This window comes from Monodelphis domestica, chromosome 4 (genome assembly GCF_027887165.1).
Source record: "Monodelphis domestica isolate mMonDom1 chromosome 4, mMonDom1.pri, whole genome shotgun sequence".
Lineage (NCBI taxonomy): Eukaryota > Metazoa > Chordata > Mammalia > Didelphimorphia > Didelphidae > Monodelphis > Monodelphis domestica.
In genome coordinates this window covers 243555121-243573098 of record NC_077230.1, presented here as the reverse complement: position 1 = coordinate 243573098, position 17978 = coordinate 243555121, and the positions used below count along the sequence as shown (strand labels likewise).

The 17978-nt window shown below is 41.0% G+C and overlaps 1 protein-coding gene across 2 annotated transcripts in view; it reads right to left on the bottom strand.

Annotated features, from left to right (window-relative positions):
- Window positions 1-236: 236 nt before the first annotated feature.
- The window catches only part of ARHGAP20 (Rho GTPase activating protein 20), a 160896-nt gene continuing 143154 nt past the window's right edge, over window positions 237-17978 (bottom strand). For both annotated transcript variants that reach the window (XM_056794424.1, XM_001381378.4), the window contains 4 exons: window positions 10610-10719; window positions 7862-8051; window positions 6552-6663; window positions 237-5426 (listed from right to left, as the gene is read on the bottom strand). In XM_056794424.1, coding sequence (XP_056650402.1) covers window positions 3541-5426; window positions 6552-6663; window positions 7862-8051; window positions 10610-10719 — 2298 coding nt within the window. In that variant the 3' untranslated portion in view covers window positions 237-3540. The remainder of the gene's footprint in view (window positions 5427-6551; window positions 6664-7861; window positions 8052-10609; window positions 10720-17978) is intronic.

Genomic DNA, 17978 nt, shown 5'->3' with positions numbered 1-17978 from the left:
CCAACTCTCTAGCCACTTAGTTGCCCCTACCCTATATAGATCTTATTTATATATAGTTGTTTCCATATTCTCTCTCCTATGAGGTTGTGAGCTTCTTGAGCTACTGTTTTTGCCTTTCTCCATAGCTCCAGTGCCTAGCACAATGCCTTGCCCTATTTATAAATACATTAATTAATAAGGAAAATGTATTTAAGTATGCACTTAATAAATGCTTGTTAACTGACTAGCTGGCTGTCTTTGACTTTGTAAAATGTTGCTTTTATTTCAACGTACAGCATGGACTTCACACATAACTATGACCAGTGCCTTTACAACCAGATAACTTTAAAAGTTAGCAGCAGTTTCTGCAAGTACAAAAATACACATTTATTCCATAACATATGGTAGTAAAATTTATCAAGACATATTATACAAACTCAAAGCATCTTAGATAAAGCATCAGTTTAATATATTATAAGATGACAGCATAATAAAATGACATGTGTGTTCTGTCGGCGAATCATACAATAGGACACTTTACAGCCATATTAACAAACTATTCACATTTAAACACCAAGAGGACGGCTAAGGGAGCACGACAGATGATTTCTACCCAATAGGAATGGTTACTGATGAGACTTGGCATCCAGCTAACAGTAGTTCCTTCAATACTTCATATCAGGTTGTTAAGAAATAAATGGAAAAGATCGAAACTTTGGAACTAAAATGTTCATAAGCAGGAAGCGTCTTCTTTCCAAGAGGATATCCCAAGCCACAATCACCACGTTCCCATCCGCAGCTTTGATAGCAGCTTAACCTTCCAGCAATGGAAGCGTCTCGTGATTTCACAGACATAATAACTATACCACAAGAGACACACTCACAGACACTTATGTCCTAGGGCAAAACTGGCATCCGATCTGACTGAGATGGCCAGCATTTAAAGAATGGGGATCGTTCCAGGCCAGCTTTGGAGATTATGTTTATTGATGGACAGACAAGGAATCATGGTTTTGAGGGCAGGGACAGGACATCCTTTAAACAGAAAAGCAGGAGCCAAGAAGGGGTGGTAGCTCTCTGTCTTTGTAGCCCTAGATCTGGCATATAGTAGGTTCTTAACAGCTGTTTACTGAATTGAAATGAACAGAAGGAGGTGGCACTTCCATTAATACCAAAGCTTTTTTCTTGCCTTGGAGAAAACTGTCTGTTTTGCCATCAAAAAAAAAAAATATATATATATATAATCTGGGTAAAGACTGTGTCTGGCAGTAAATAGCAGAGGAAGGAGAGCTTGTCTTGAGAGTTTCCCAGTGACCTGACTGAAGAAGATCATGGGAAATAGCTGGTTACTGCGCAAACAATTCATTTGATGGTAGAACAAAGTGACAACATGAGTTCAAGGCAATTTCTCATGGGTAGGTATTGAAATGTGCCTGACCAGAGAGCCTGTCAATGGGAAGAGGACAACATAAGGCTGAAGAATTGAGCACTGTGGAAAATTATGGTGGCAGTTCCATTTTAGACTGTGAGTTTCAGGGGGTGAGAAACTCTGTGAGTAAGTATTCATGTTCAATGGCAAAACCAGATAATGGGGCTGCCAGCTGAGGAGAGTCACAAGTGACTCTTCTGAGGGCAGCCAAGTGGCTAAAGATACAGTGGTAGGGACAACTATGTGGGTCAATGGATAGAGGCAGGCTTGGAGATGGGAAGTTCTGGGTTCAAATTTGGTCTCAGACATTTACTAGCTATGTGATCCTGGGCAAGTCACTTATTTCCAATTGCCTAGCCCTTACCACTCTTCTGCCTTGGAATCATTACTTAGTATCAATTCCAAGATAAAAGATAAGGGTTTTTTAAAAAAGAAAAGATACAGAGGCAATCCAGGTTTAAAATAACGGAGATCAAAACTTTCATTTTCCATAAATCTGAGGTGGCCAGGATGTGGGAAAATTCATGGGAATCAGAAAGGCAGAGACATAATGACTGTCCAAAAAGCAGGATGTGCCTTTGTTCTCACCTCCCCTATTTAGGTGTTGGCTCTCTTCCCTCCAGCTGCCTCATCTTTGCTTTCTGAGTCCCCAAATACCCCTAGAAGCAGTAATTGGGGTGGGACAACTTTTCCTGGGCAAAGGTTTTGAACAGTCTGGGAAGAGAGAAGTCAGTCACAAGGAACATCTTAGAAAGATAATAGGCACTGCACTCTGAACAAATGATTAAGACCATGGATGCAAGGTGAGCAGGACCACAGCCAGCCATCAGCCTCAGGTACTGCTTCTGCCAGATGCCATGAGTGTGTCACTTTTGAATGACAAAGGACAATATCTCTATTTGATGAAACAAATGTTGGGAGCCCTCTGGGGGCTACCATGAAAACCCTGTCCCTGTTCTTGGGGAATCAATAAGTCAGGAAACAGGGGGAAGACAAGTACATAAAGAACCACCAGTACAGAGAAGGATAGGATTAAACACCAGAGGAAATTGAAACTAAGTGCATTTCTGGGGAGGAGCTATCCACAAGGCCAGGTGAAGCAGGAGTTCCTCTCACTGACCACCCAGATCTATACCAACCTTTCTCCTCATAGCTCTGGCTTTTGGAGACTTTGTGAATTATCAAAATATTCTCTTCCTCTAAATCTAACTTGCACAAAACCTGAGTGCAACTTTCTCTAAGAGAACAATGAGAGCGACCAAGAAGATGACAGCAGCAATAGCAGAAATGAGTAAAATGAGTAAAACATCTTACTCAAATGGAAAGAAATGTTAGAAAAAAAACCAAACCTTTCACAGTAAATATCTTTTACATTTTAATTTTGTGGGTTTGGGGGATGTGTGAAATTTATATACATTTTTTTCCCTTTCAAAGGGAGCATGTGGGTTCAAAACCTGGCTCTGCCGTTTATTATCTGTGACTTGGGTAAGCCTTAATTAACCTCTCTGGGTCTCCATCTCATTTATAAAAGAGGAGACTGGACTGGATACAGAGTTCCTTCTAGCTAGAAATATATGAATCTATGACTGCGCAGTCAAAGAGGATGCCCAGAGACCTTAGCTGTTTCCGTACTCAGAGTGCTTACATGGCCACAGCTCCCCTGGGTTTTCTTCATTTTCAACTGTTTCTATGTCCTCAGCATAAATACCTCTTGGAATAGGAATTATTTCTGGTCTCTGGTTCCCACCTGGCTTAATTTGCTGTCCCTTGACCTTAGTCTTGGGTACAAGATGCTAACATAAGACTTCTCTCGGCAGAGTCTGCCTCTTCTGTCAGGATGCTGCTCATGCCTTTTGTCCATATTAGGGACCCATTTTATTCCTGATTTTAAAGAAAAGAGCTTCCCAAATACCCCAGTGACCTAATTTTCGAATACAGAGGAAAATGCATTTGGGCCCTCCCTCCCCCACAAAGGACTTTAATGCCCCACAAAGAAAATTCTTTAATTATGCTAAAAATCAGCTGTGGTTGTCCTTGGGCTACCTACACCATGCATCTGATTAAGGAATCTGCACCTATTGTCACTTAAGTTACTGAATCAGTCATTCCTGTGGATGTCAGTCTTACTTTGGTTAAATGGCTTTGGTTTTATGTCCAAACTCATCACTGCAAACTACTGCAGTCTCTGGACACTCAGCATCAGGGGCTGTGTTCAAGGTGTTCTCTAGAGTTAAAGAATAGTGGAGGGAGGGATTCTCTGGGGGGCAAGCACCAGGAGAACACTGGCTATCATCCTCCTCTTCCTTGGTTGGCTTCGTTTGGAGCTTAAATCTGTCATCCAGTGGACTGAATTGAGAGCTACACTGGCCCTCAGAGTCCTGGCGGCCATAGGGATGACATGGCTCATCTGTTTCTACAGCACTGACTAGGTTGGAGGGTCTCAGAGGGGCATCCACCAGTGCATCTTGGAGTAGGCCAGCTTCTGAGACTTCGGAAGAAAATGCTGGCTGCTCCAACGTTCCTTTTAGGGAATTTATTTTCTTTCTCTCTTGTCTGCATGCCTTTGTCTTCTTTTTGAGAGACCAGTTTTTCAAAGTGGCCACTCCATTCCTTAGCCAAGTGCTAGGGTGAATAGTTACAGAATGCATTTGAGAAGCCCACTCTACACTGTCCTTTTTAATACAAAGTGGGTGGCTACTGGCTGGCCCTGGGGAAGGGCTGACCATCCCAGAAAAAGGGCTGTACAAATCAAGAGAGAGTTCCCCCTGTTTTCTTGAAGTTGAAAAAGTGCAATCAACAGGTGAAGAGGTTTCCGTGGGAATAAAGACCGAGTGTTCAGAAATCTGGGAAAAAGCACTATCTTGAGAGCTCACCGAAGAACCAGATGGTGATGTTCCTGGTGATGACAAACTAGAATAGCTAGTTCTTGAGCAAATATTTAAGCGTGGTGGAGTAACAGGCAACATCTTTTCCATATTTTGGTTTGAGGCATTACTCTTACCCACCTCGATCCCCATAACCAAACTCTGATTAATTAGTTTTTGACCTTCTACTTGCAAAGACTGATGACGCTTGAGATAATCCTCATCTCCAAGAGAGAGGCCAACATCACAGCTTGTCTTGTGTAGGTTCTTTGGAGAAACTCCTCTGAGAGAGGTGAGCTTGCAGTCTAGGTAGTCTATGTTTGGCTCTGAACAGCGCCTGTGTCTTTGCAAACTTTTGAGTCCAAGTGCTGTGTTTGAGGGGGAGTATGCAGATGGATCAATGCCAAATGTTTGGCTCTTGGAATGATCCTGCAATGAAATGTTACTATAAGATGCCACAGAAATGGCCACAGATCTGGATTTGAAGGGCAGTCTCACTGGAGTACCTTCATGACTAAAAAAGCCTTTCTTCTTAACATTTTGGTTTGTGGTATTTTTCTTCTCCACTTCGGTCTGAATGACTGAGGTTGGATTAATAAGCTTTTGGTCACCTCCTTGTGAGAGGTGGGGATGTTTGTGGCCATCTTCATCTCGGTGGGAGAGAATGGCATCACAACTGGACTTGCGGAGCTTCTTCTGATAGAACTCCCTGAGATAGGTGAGCTTGGAATCCAGGTAGTCTATGCTGGGCTCAGAGCAGCGCCTGTGTCTCCTCCAATTTTTCAGAGCATCTCCTGCTGCAGTGGACAAGAAACCATGTGTCCTTGTACCAACTGAAGCGTTCTTGGAGTGAGCTTGGGCTGAAACTTTACTGTAGGATGCCACTGAAATGCTCAGTGGCTTGGATTTAGAAGGGTGCTTCAGCTGGATTTCTTCATTTTTAGGCTGATCCAAGTCAAAGTCACTCAGAGTTAAAATGCCTTCTGATTCAGGTTGGTCTAAATCACAGTCACTTAACGTTAGGACAGAGTCCATGCTGCGACTGTCCTGACCCAGTTTCTTGACCAGGTCACTGCAAGGAGCATCTACGTCATCATTCAGCTCATTTTCTAAGCTGTCATAGGAAGAGTCATTCAGTTGGAAGCAAGAGATACCTGTGAACGAATGAAAATTAAGTTAACTTATAGCTCATGTAGTAAGTACTTATCATAAAATTATGCTGACAATACTGCTCATGATTATTCTTTCCTTTTACAAATAAAAAAATAACAACTAAAATGCTTTCATATTTGATTTTCATTTCCTTAAGCACTTTTCCAAACTTTTCTTCAGAAGAAAAGGGGTAAGTAGCTTTTATAATCTTTCCTATTTCAGATGAAGAACAACTAGGACCTTAGTTATCTTGGCATAAACACCTCTCTTTGTCTTCTGCTTATCTCAGTTTTTCACTAAATGGATTTCTTTCTAAAAAGATTTCTTCAATATAATAAAGATGAGTCATAGAGCTAAGAAAAAAAAAACCAACAACACCATAAAGTGAGTCCTTCCAGAAGTGTCCAGGCACTGTTTTCATTTCAGGCTTTTTAAAGGATGCTAGTGGTGACTAGGTGGTATAACAGATAGTTTCAAGGCCTGGAGTCCAGAGGACCTGGGTTCAAATCTGACCTCAGACACATTTTAGCCATATGACCCTGAGTAAACCACTTGACCCCCATTGCCTAACCCTTACCACTTTTCTATTTTGAACCAATATTCAATATTGATTCTAAGAAGGTTTAAAAAAAGAAGACTCTTAGAGAGAAGATATATAAAGAATGAATAAATGATCCAAGTTCAAAGAGCAAATCTGTGTCATATTCAAGACAAATGAGAAGTTAGGCCTTTAGACCCATAATTCAGTGCTTTTCCTAGCATATGTTGTCAGTATATTTCTTCTTTGCAAAAAGAAAAGAGAAGTACCCTGTACCATTACCAACTTTTCTAGGCAAGGGCCAAGTTTTATTCTTTTCTCATATGCTCCTGAACAGTGCCCCACTGGGAACATAACAGGTTGTCACATATAGCTAGTGAATAAATTAGGGGTCTTATGGAAAAGTTGGTGGTCTGAGCTTCCTCTACTCCCATCTTAGCTTCATCTTCCACTCAATCTAGTCTTTGGCTTCTTTGAAAGTCATAGGGCCACTATGCTCTCAGCAATTCCCAATCCCCCATAACGATGGAATAGTTGACAGGTATGAAGTGTATTCTTAGGAAAAAATCAATTCAATGACTCATCATACCTGGGGCATTGTCTCTGTCGCAGCTGATTGAAATATCTCCCAAGAGGGAAGTGATTTCTTCCCCAAATATCCTGCAGCAATTTTCAATGAGAAATTGTACAAGTAGAGAGACCTGTAAGAGAAAAAGCAAAAAGGAGATGGCATTTTTCATAGTCTGTGCATCCTGTTTGAAATATGCCTTCTCAATATCATAAAAATACAAAAGAGGGCAGAGGAAAGTCAGAAGTTTCCCAGTAGCAGCTTGAGTATGAAATATAGTTGAGAGGATTCAAGACTACTTTTTATTTTTAATCCTGGGACTTAAAACTATGAAATGACACTTTCCAGAAGATCTAGTCAGTGCCTTAATGTCTATGCCTATAGGAAGCCAGAAATGTACCAATTTCTTAGTGGTTTGTAAAATCCTAAGCAGGTAAAAATTGCTTTAATTCACTTTAGTATCAAGGAAAATGAGTTATCACAAACTCGTGAAGGAATAACTTGTGTATTTTGGTTGAAAGGAGTGGAGACAAATGTAAAATAATTTTTCTCACCTGCCTTGCCTCAGGTCTGTCTGTCTATTTGTCTATCTGTCTATCTATCTATCTAGCCCCCATTGTGGGCTTTCTGTGTCTCCATATTTATTGCATTTATATATAATGCTTCAATAGTATGTCCTTGGACCATTTCACAGCTTGTAGGCTGTGTACAGAGCTAGGAGAGCTAGGAGAACATCTTGAAATGGCAACTGAGTTTGTTAGTTAACAAGACTATTTGAAAACTCAGCTTAAGCACCACATCCCACACGAGGCCTTTCCCGATTCCCCCCAGCTGCTAGTTTCTCTGCCTGCCTCCTCCAAATTATCATGTATTTCTATTTTGCATATGCTTTTGTGTACGTATCTTCTTTTACAGAATGTAAGTTCTTTGAGGGCAAGGTCTGTTTTATTTTATCTTGGCAGCTCTAGCTTCAAGCAGGATGTTGAAAGGCAACATAGGAGTCTTTTCTCTCCACAGTTCAGGTGCTCTTCTACCCCCCTGAGCTCAAAGGGGAGAAATGACCCCACTGCTATTACTGCTCCACTTCTGTTGCAGGCTGGGATAAGAAAAACAAAACTCCAGATTAAATTCCATCTGGGTAAAGTACAACTTTTAAGTGGCTGTATAGAACTGTGCATCTATCTATCTATCTATCTATCTATCTATCTATCTATCTATCTATCTATCTATCTATCTATATCTGTATTTTCCAAACCTTTAAAAATTGATGCTCAGATTGAAACAATTGAGAAAGTCTTTAGATGCTTAGGGAAGAATTAAACTCAAGGTACCTTTTTGGTGAATTCATTCTCTAGCTCAGGACTGGCAGAAGATGGTGGCCAAAGAATGCTGGGGGCAATGCACACTGCCAAATTAAATGCTGTCATTTGATTAGATGCAGATTGTTGCTCAATGCTGTGCAATACTCCAAACAGATACTTCAGGAGAACGACATTAGCTCTAGGAAGCTGTTCTATTAACCTAAAAATTGGAGGAGGAAAAAAAAGATGTCCTTAAAGTAAGTCATTTGGTTTATGAACTCATTAAAAAAAAAGTTGGAAAAGAGAACAGTATGTTTTTCATATGCTATGTTCATAACCCAATGAAAGTGCAAAAGAATGCAGAAATGTATATGTCGTAAAATATATGTTGCCTGGAAGATTGTTCTGAAACTAGTACAATGTGGTTTAATTTAGGTAAACTAAACTTTTATACAAACATAGACACACTCACACAAATACCCCTCCCCACCAACAGTCCCATAACATTCCAGAATATGGCGAGGCAAAAAATTCACAAAAGCTTAGTGATGAAATTCAACAGCAATTAAATTTAATGTGTTACTTCATTTCCAAGGAAGCAATGCTGGAATGCTATCTATGAATAAGAGCCAACCCTTGCCAGTTAATTCTACTAGGTTTATCCAAAGAATTTGTTCTTTAGTTCCTCTGACTTTTACAATCTGCCCAAGCAAAAGTCACTTCCCTTTCCTGCTCCACTTTCTCATGTGAGCTTGTCCTTCTGTTGTGACCCTATGCATTAAATGTCTTCACATCCCAGGTAGGAAACTGTAATCCAACTTCTTATGGAGAATTTTGAGCCCCCATTAATATATAACTTGCAATTGGGACTGGACTATAACCGACTTGTTTATCTGGACCAAATTTCATAACTGGTAACCATCATTAGGGCTAAGGGGGTAGTGTGGAAGTTCTTTATGTCATTTCTTCACTTGCAAAGGAATACTGGTACCTTTGTGACCACACTTGATCAATCAATGAATAAATACTTTTATATCCCTGGATGGTAGAAGACATTGGCTCCTCTATTGTATACCCTTGGTTTACATTTTTAGTCTTCTTACACCTTATATACTCCTTCTTCTATATTCTGAGCTCTAGTGACACTGGCTTCCTTAATGTTTTTCCTTCTTCCCAAATCCAAGTTTGTTTGTTTTTTTTTTTAACTCTTACTTTCTTCTTAGAATCAATTCATTTTGATTCTTAGGCAGAAGAGTAGTAAAGACTAGGCCATGGAAGTTAAGTAACTTGCCAAGAGTCAGTCACATAGTTAGGAAGTGTCTGAAGCCATATTTGAAACCAAGATATCAGATTTCCAGGCTTAGCTCTCTATCCACTGAGTTACCTAGTTGCTTCACCAAATCCAAGTATTTTCACATGCACTTCCTGATTAGATTATGAGATCCTTGGGAGCAGATTCTACCATTTGCCTTTCTTTGTAGTCTTAGCACTTAGTATTGTGCCTGGAATGGAGTAGGTACTTAATAAATGTTACTAACTTACTGATAACAAACCTGTGGATGCTGATTTATAAAGATTGGTATGATTCATTGCCAGGAATGGCAATTCTTCTCTTCTCTTCTCTTCTCTTCTCTTCTCTTCTCTTCTCTTCTCTTCTCTTCTCTTCTCTTCTCTTCTCTTCTCTTCTCTTCTCTTCTCTTCTCTTCTCTTCTCTTCTCTTCTCTTCTCTTCTCTTCTCTTCTCTTCTCTTCCTTCCTTCCTTCCTTCCTTCCTTCCTTCCTTCCTTCCTTCCTTCCTTCCTTCCTTCCTTCTTTCCTTTCTCAATGTAAGAGCAGTAAAGCAGTAGCAGAAGAGCAGTAAAAACTAGGCTATGGGGGTTTAATGACTTGCTCAGGGTCACACAGCTGGGAAGTGCCTTAGGCCAGATTAGAACCTAGGACCTCTCATCTCTAGACCTGACTTTCAATCCATTGAGCCACCTAGCTGCTCCCTATGTGTGTCAAGCATTTCTGAAAAGCACCTCCAAATTTTTGTTTCATGATCAATGGTTTTGGGTGATTTTCAGACTTCCCCCAGTTCCAATCTTTTTTCCAATTATATGTCTTTCTCCTTTCCCAACGCTGGCTTCAGTTCTAAAAGAGGGAGTTTCTATAAATGAAAGCAGGTAGGTGATTCAGTACTCAAATTTTGAAAATGCCCGAGACAAAATTGTACTAAGGGGAATGTATCTAAATAGCATGCAACATGTGATACAAACACACTTGTGATTCTTGTAAATATTTTACATCATTGAAAACATTCCTTGGAAAATGTGTCATCAGGAAGACCTCTTCCTACATACCTCTATAGTGGCTAATGTTAGGTGATTAGTCCTGCCAGGATTTTCCCCCTGGATGGGAGATTTTTGGTGCTTAATGTTAAAATTCACAATTTCTAGTACTTTAGGGCCAGTAAATATGAAGCTTGTCAGCTTATGAGGTCACTTCCGTCTGATGCTTTTTTGCCATCAGAAAGCTAGTAGAAAAGGGACTTCCATATTATCATGGATTTTTGTCACATGTTATTTCTGTTTCACTTTCAAATACCCAGAGGTTTTGCTATGGTCCAGGGTTCTAGATTAACAACAAAGATAGTGCTACGTCTCTTAATCTATTTTCATATGACTTCCCAGGGGTTTGAAGAGTTGAAGTCTACTTTCTTTTAGCATACAAGCCCATACATTGTAAATCTTTTCTATTCCCAGAGTCTCCTTTATCTATGTGCATTTTTGAGAAGTACCTCTGAACTGTGTTTATCTTCTCTTCATCGTTCCCTTGATCCATGACACAGACCCACTGGTCATAAAGATCAGATGAAAAAATACTTCCTGGAATGTTTCGAAGGAAATCCTTTATCAGAGAAAAGGAAAAAACAAAAGACACTTTTAAGATATCATATTTATGATGGAGTACATCCACATAATAAGATGTTTAGAGAAAGTACTTTGCAGATAGCTCAGTGGACACTACCTCTCCTATTGCCTTTCTTCCTCCCATTCTTCCTCAGCCACCCTAAGCTCAAGAGGCAGTGAGTCTAGGGCCACATCGGCAAATCTGTGGCATGTGTGCTGGACATGGCTGCTCCCCTCCCCCCTCCACATGTACCTGAAGACAATTCTCTTATCACCTGCCCCTCTGCCCAAAAGCCCAGCAGGAGCACTTCCTCCCTCTCCTGTCTGGAGTAAGGGGGTGGCTCACATGTGAAGTGAGGGTTACAGTTTGGGCACTTGGTCTCTAAAAGGTTCACCATCACTGGTCTGGTGTTTACACCATCACTGATGTGAACAAACGCGAGCATGCAGTTGTTTCTTCAGTTTTTTTCCAGATAGAAAATGGGTTTAATCAGGATTTAAATTATCATCTGGAGGAAATGGAGGAGCAAAACTTTGCAGGAAATCCTACTAAAAATCAGCTGATTTATCAAACTTACCTATCAGAACTTTCTGGTGGAAACTTATTTACTTTAAGAAAATAAAACATAAATTACACCTATTCTCCCTCCCTATTTTTCCTTATAAGCTTGGACATTAAATTGCTTCAATTTTAGCTCCCTTGTAGAGATGTTATGAGCACTAGGGCAAAATACTTGGGACAATTCTTGGCGAAAAAGGTACTAAATTAAAAACATACTATGATGCCTACTCCTGGGTTCGAATGAGCTCCATTTCAGGTGAACAGCATTAGCTCTACTCTCTTTTTAAGAAAAACACAGAAGATTGGTTTGGGAGGGGGAAATATTAAAAACACACACACACACATGTACACACAGACAAATTTCCTATTGTGTGTTCTTTTGATTGCTGCAATCTTGTCTCTCATAACTTTTGGACCTGAACAGACACATCTGTCAAAATCAGAGAAAACAGAGGGAAATTTATATACTTATAGTTAGATAGATCCATGATTCAACCTGAATATACTTCTGGCCAGTTGGGCATAGATGAGGACAATGGTAGTACTGGCTTACTAAGGGGTGGCCTGGAAAATTTACAACACTTCATAAAGTGAAGGTGGTGAGGAAAAACACTTACTCAGACCTATTAATTTATGATACTTAAACTCTCCAGTGCTAGCCTGAGGAGTAGCTGTCGTATTGCTTTGTTAGGCTATAAACCAGACTACCACTGTCAAGGGTATCATATAATATTTTGCACACCTTTCTTTCCTTCTATGCCAGTGTGATTAAATAGCTTGATATTTTTTCCTAGTGATGATGATCTTAAGAAAAGACACTGGAGCTGTAATGCATCCATAGTCTAATAGGAAGAATGGTTTACAGAAGAGGTATCAAACATGCAGCTTGCAAATCTGCCCACAACATTCCTGAATGTGGCCTAAATCATATTAAAATGTAATTGGGAAGTAGTTAGCAAAAACAAACAAAAGATAATGTTAATATATAGTGTTCTAAGGCAGGGATCCTGATGTATGGGTTAGTGGTTTCCATTTCACTTTAAGTTTGATACCCATAGTTTACAGCACTCCTGAAGTCTTGGTGCTCCCTCCAATCTCTGTCTGGCCCCCAAGAAAGGACATTTATACCTGGCTGTCAGGTCTAGGATGTCCAGGTCCCGGAGCAACCTGAAAGAGGGAGGCTACTGGTCCTGAGGGCAGAAGTGATCATCATCTATCCACAAGATCTACTGTTTTGTTTTGCTTTCATTCCTTGGTTCTGAAATCACTTCTAGAAATGCCAGCCTCTGCTTTTTCTTTTTTTTTTCTGCAGTGAAATCTGGCTGGATATAGCAATGACTTCCTCACTCTTTTTTGATTAGAATTGGAACCTCTTTTCCCCACAGTTCTTCTTTCATGCCCACTATAGATTACCCTCAGTGCCTCATATGCACCAACTGGCTTATTATGTCCACATGAATACTGAGCCATTAAAAGGCCCTTGGGGAATGTAATGGTGGGTGGGAGCATAAGAATGTGACACAATCATTCCCCAAGGAGCCTGTCATTAAGGTCTCTGGGAATGAGTCCATCATCAAACATTAGTTTTTAGGCTGTTTCTCCCCTCCCCCTTTACTAAATTATTATTTCCTGGATTGAGGCCAGTGAGTTCAGTTGGCTAAGATATGGATCAAAGAAGATACAGCAGAGGGCAAAGCTAGGTGGCTCAGTGAATAGAGTGCCAGGCTCAGAGTTCTGGCCTCAGACACTTCCTAGCTGTGTGACCCTGGGCAAGTCACCACTTTACCCCCTTGCCTATCCCTCACTGCTCCTCTGCCTGCATCCAATACACAGAATTGATTCTAAGATGTCATGCCACTTCCTAACTATGACATTGGAGAAGACACAACCTCTTTAGGCCTTAGCATTCTCAGTTGTACAATGAGGGGGCTAGATTAGAGAACCTCTAAGATTTCTTCTAAATCTACATGTATGAGATTTTCTTTACAGAGAAACCTACCATTAGTTACTACAGTGATAAATGAGGATAAGCCAGCAGCTCTGCTGTCAGATCTCCTATTAGGAGGGAATGTAAGCTAAATAAAGACTCATCGGTAGAGGCAGGGAGAGGTACAAATTAGAAATGAACCAACAACAATAATAGCCTAGTTTATAGTCTAACAAGGTAATTATTTTTGGAGACAGGGACACAAGAAGACAATGGTTACTCTAAACCAACAGATATGTGGAATTAAAAAAACAACCCCCAACCCTTACAAAACATCCTTTTACTTCATCTCCTGGTTCACCCAATCTTTGAAGAAAGCTATTCATGGGATGGGCGACAAGTTCCAGTTTTTCTAGCTCCATCCCACCTCTGGGGGAACTAGCTTGTTTCCATCACTGTAGAAGTGAATCTTTCCTCTGTAAACCTCCCAGATCCCCACCGTCACCAAGGTGCCCTGGCTGCTTTAAAAGCCAGTTTTAGAAAAGAGACCAGAAAAAAAATCTGTTACTCCAAAATACGGGAATGAGTCCCTTTTGGAGTCACAGTAGAAAACATACAATGATCTGTCTTGAAGAAAAACACCATTAAATCTCAAACTTACACTTGAAAGATAATGACTCCTAACATCTCAATGAACTCTGCCACAGCTGGAATAACAAGTTATGAAATTCAGCTGCCATCCCAGCTGAGGAGAAGACCTGAAATCAAAGTCAGGGTTTCCTAGTCGGCAGGCCCTGAATTATAATCCTCAAGACAAGCTGCAGGCCTTGGCGAGCCAGCGCTTCCTCCTCTCCCAGAGCAGAGGCCAGGTCACCAGCAAAACTTTCAAGTTCACTTGAGAGTGGGGAGGGGGGGGAGGAGGGCAGTGGGATGTGAACTTTGGCTCGAAGGCCCAGGGAATCAAAGCTGGGGGGTCTCACAACACTCTTTCAAAAACAGTTTGATGTGGTTCCCTTCTTTTTAAGTAAAGCAATACCTGATGGGAGTACTTAAGGACTGCTTCAGGATAGTTTTTCATTCTTTTAGTTAAAGAGAGTAGGGGAAAGGGAGGGATTCCATGCAAATGGAATATGTCTGCTTGTTTTCACAGTAGTAGGATTAAAAAAAATATAATAACCCTAATCTTGTGTCTCAGTATCAGATTGTAAGGCAGAAAGTCAGAAAGGGTTAGACAATGGAGGTTGAGTGACTAGCCTAAGGTCACACAGGTAGGAAGTGTCTGAGGCCATATTTGAATCCAGGACCTCCTGATTATAGCCTGGAGCTCTGTCTACTGTGCTATCCAATAGCAGGATTAAAAAACAAACAAACAAACAAAAAAAAAAAACCAGAACTGAGATTTGGTGGATAGGGAGCTCTCACGATGGAATGACTCCATTTACCAAAGTAGATTTTAGCAACTGTTACACAGTTTATTATCTTAGTAAATTGTCTGGGTCAGTGAGAATATAAGTGGCTTCTTCAGGGTCACACAGGAAGTATGTTTAGTAGGTGGAAATGGAATCCAGGGCTTCTTGAAGTTGGCTCTCTAGCTATTATGCCATGCTGTTCATAATAATGGTGGTTATTGTTAATAATAAGAAGACATAGGGGACAGCTGGGTGGCTCAGTGGATTGAGAGCGAGGCCTAGAGATGGAAGGTCCTGGGCTCAAATCTGACCTCAGACACTTTCTAGCTGTGTGACCCTGGGCAAGTCACTTAACCCCCATTGCCTAACCCTTACTACTCTTTTGCCTTAGAACCATTACACAGTCTTGATTCTAAGATGGAAGGTAAGGGTTAAAAAAAAAGACATAATCTAAGCATTTATTTAGTGTCTATTATATGTCAGGCACTGTGCTGGGCAGTGGGGATTAAAAAGAGAAAATGTGAATAGTTCTTGTCTTCTTTACATGCTTATATTTTTTCAGTGGGAGCCACTTAAAAGGACGGTGCTTTCTTGCTTTAAATGTACAAGGAAGAGGATTCAAATGTTATTACTGGCAATTTACAGAGGAGGAAACTGAGGCTCAAAACCCTTCTATGATTCTTCCAAAGTCAAAGAGACAAAGTGACAGAACCAAGATTCCAATGAAGACATTCTGCTTTCTAATGCAATGTTCTTTCTTTTTTTAACAGGCAGCTTCCCCATTTCTTAGAACTCTGCATATCTTGTGGGCATAGCGTGTAGTCACACCATATATTTTTAGAGTAGACATGGTCTAGCCCAACCACCTCATTTATAGGAAACGGAGGCTTAGTGAGTGTAAAGGGATTTGCCCAAGAAGCAAGTGAAAAAATTAGGATTTTAACTCAACTTCAGTCCAAATATTACAAATTCTCCAGTTGAGAGACTGGGACTGCAGTCAGGAAGACTCCTCTTTGGGAGTTCAAAGCTGGCCCCAGACACTTATTTGCTGTGTCACTCTGGGCAAATGACTTAAGCCTGCTTACCTCAGTTTCCTCCTTTGTAAAATGAGGTGGAGAATGAAAAGGCAAACTACCCTAATATCTGCCAAGAAGACCCCGAATGGGGTCATTAAGAGTTAGATGATACTGAACAACAAAACCAGAGTTTAAGGAAACCTTAGTGCTCGAGGGCCAGCTGAACTGACCTTTTAACTCCTTGCTCACTCATTGTTACATTCTATTTCTCATCTCTATGCCTTTGCACTGGCCATCCCTCATGCCTAGGATGTACCCCCTCCTTGGCTCTGCCTTAGAATCCCTCTCTTCCTTTCAGATGCAGCTCAGTACTAACTTCTATATGAAGATTTTGCCAATCTCCCAGATGCTAGTGCCTCCCATCTTGCATTGTGTATGCATGCATGCCTAATAAGCCTACTTATATTGATTAACTTGGTATTTATGCTGTTTCTATTTTTATATGTAATTAAAAAAAAAACCCTTACTTTCTGTCTTAGAATCAATACTGTGTATTGGTTCCAAAGCAGGAGAGCTGTAAGTGCTAGGCAATGGGGGTTAAGTGACTTGCCCAGGGTCACACAGCTAGGAAGTGTCTGAGGCCACATCTGAACCCAGCACTTCCATCTCCAGTCTTGGTTCTCTATCTACTGAGCCACCCAGCCATCCTTTTATACTTACTTCCAATAGAATTTAAGGTCATTGTAAGTAAGGATTAGCACCTAGCAGAGTGCCTGGGCACATGGCAGGTACTTGGCTCATTGACTGATCTAGTCCAACACAAGCCGTATTTCTGGAACCTAATCAACATCACTCGATCCATCTATAACCAGGCACTTCTGCAATATCTGCTGGCAATTTAAAGGAATGAGGCCCCACACAGAGGGAGAACAAAATGATTTTTTCAAAGGTACTGGCTGAGGCATTTTAATTAGGCATTTAATTAGTTGACTGGGGGATGAAAACATAGTTATTTGCCTTTGCTACAACCAGAACAAAAATCCACTGTGAGTCTTTCCCTAATTATTTATTATACTACCGGTGTTTTCCTATTATCTAGCCAGCCTCTTGATTTTTCTGTTCTATAAAATATGGTGACGCTGCACTGAGCCCACTGAAGTCAAGGCAATCACTCGCCTTTATTTCCATCCCTGGTTTTCCCCGGTGGAACATTTGGCTGAATTTGTCCCATACTAGACACGCTCTTGTGTGCCTTGGGAAGGGCAAGCCTGAAACCAAGCCCCACTCCTGTCCTGCGGGTTCCCCAGCAAGCGGAAAACACACCGGAGCGTCCGTCCGGCTTCAGAACTCGCATGTTTTCTGCTCTGGCAGCGATGCCTAAGAACATGCTGCCTCTGATAACCTGGGTGAAACCCCCCAATTGGGTACCGCTCGGAATCAAAAGGCCAGCTTTTGTCTTTTACAGAATGTACTGACCCACACACCCCAGGCTCCTTATTTATGCAGCACTTAACTCTGATTTTCCTACAGCATATAAAACCCGAGCTGACATGTTAACAAGCCTCTCTCACTTCAATGGCATGAAGTGTTCTCCTTACTGCTGATATATTAAAGAATATCCCAGGGAGAGAGGCATGGCAAGGGGCCAACAGGGCCGAATAAACGAATGCTAAGAAAAACAGGGGGAGAGGCCCCGAGCAACCTGGAACAGGCATTCTTACAGCTCAATTGGCTCCCCAGGGCTGGAACAACCCATAAAGCCGGTCCGCAACAGCTGAATTGCTGTCTAGCCAACACTCGCTCCACCACCCGAACTGAGTTTTATCTGCTTTTGTCCTTGTTTACATGGGTAAATTGGATGCTTTGGGAGATGCCTCACCTAAGTCTCTATGCTTCACAGAAATGGAAGGGCTAATAGCCCCTCGTGGTTACAAAGAGTCTTCTAGATACCTTATCTCCTCAGATCCTCACCACTCTGGGAGGAGGGGAAATGTAATTGTCCACATGGGTTTGTTTTTATTTTTATTTTCCAATGAACAAAATCTATTCTCTCTCCTCTGTATGAGATCCCAAAGTCTTAAATACACCTTGATCTTTTTTATCCTTCCTCAACTGGATGCAGACTTCTTTTCTTTAAGAGAAGCATGCTAGGAGGTCGTTTGTATCCCCAAATTATTTTTAAAGAGCAATTCCATCAGCCATTACAATATTGTTGTTTGTTACCCTATAAAAGGTTATAGGGTAAACTAAGAGACCATACTGAGGAGACAGAATAATCTTACACAAAGTTTCAATGGCTCATCAATCATTTCATATCCATTCATCCTGCCTGGAGGTCAGGGT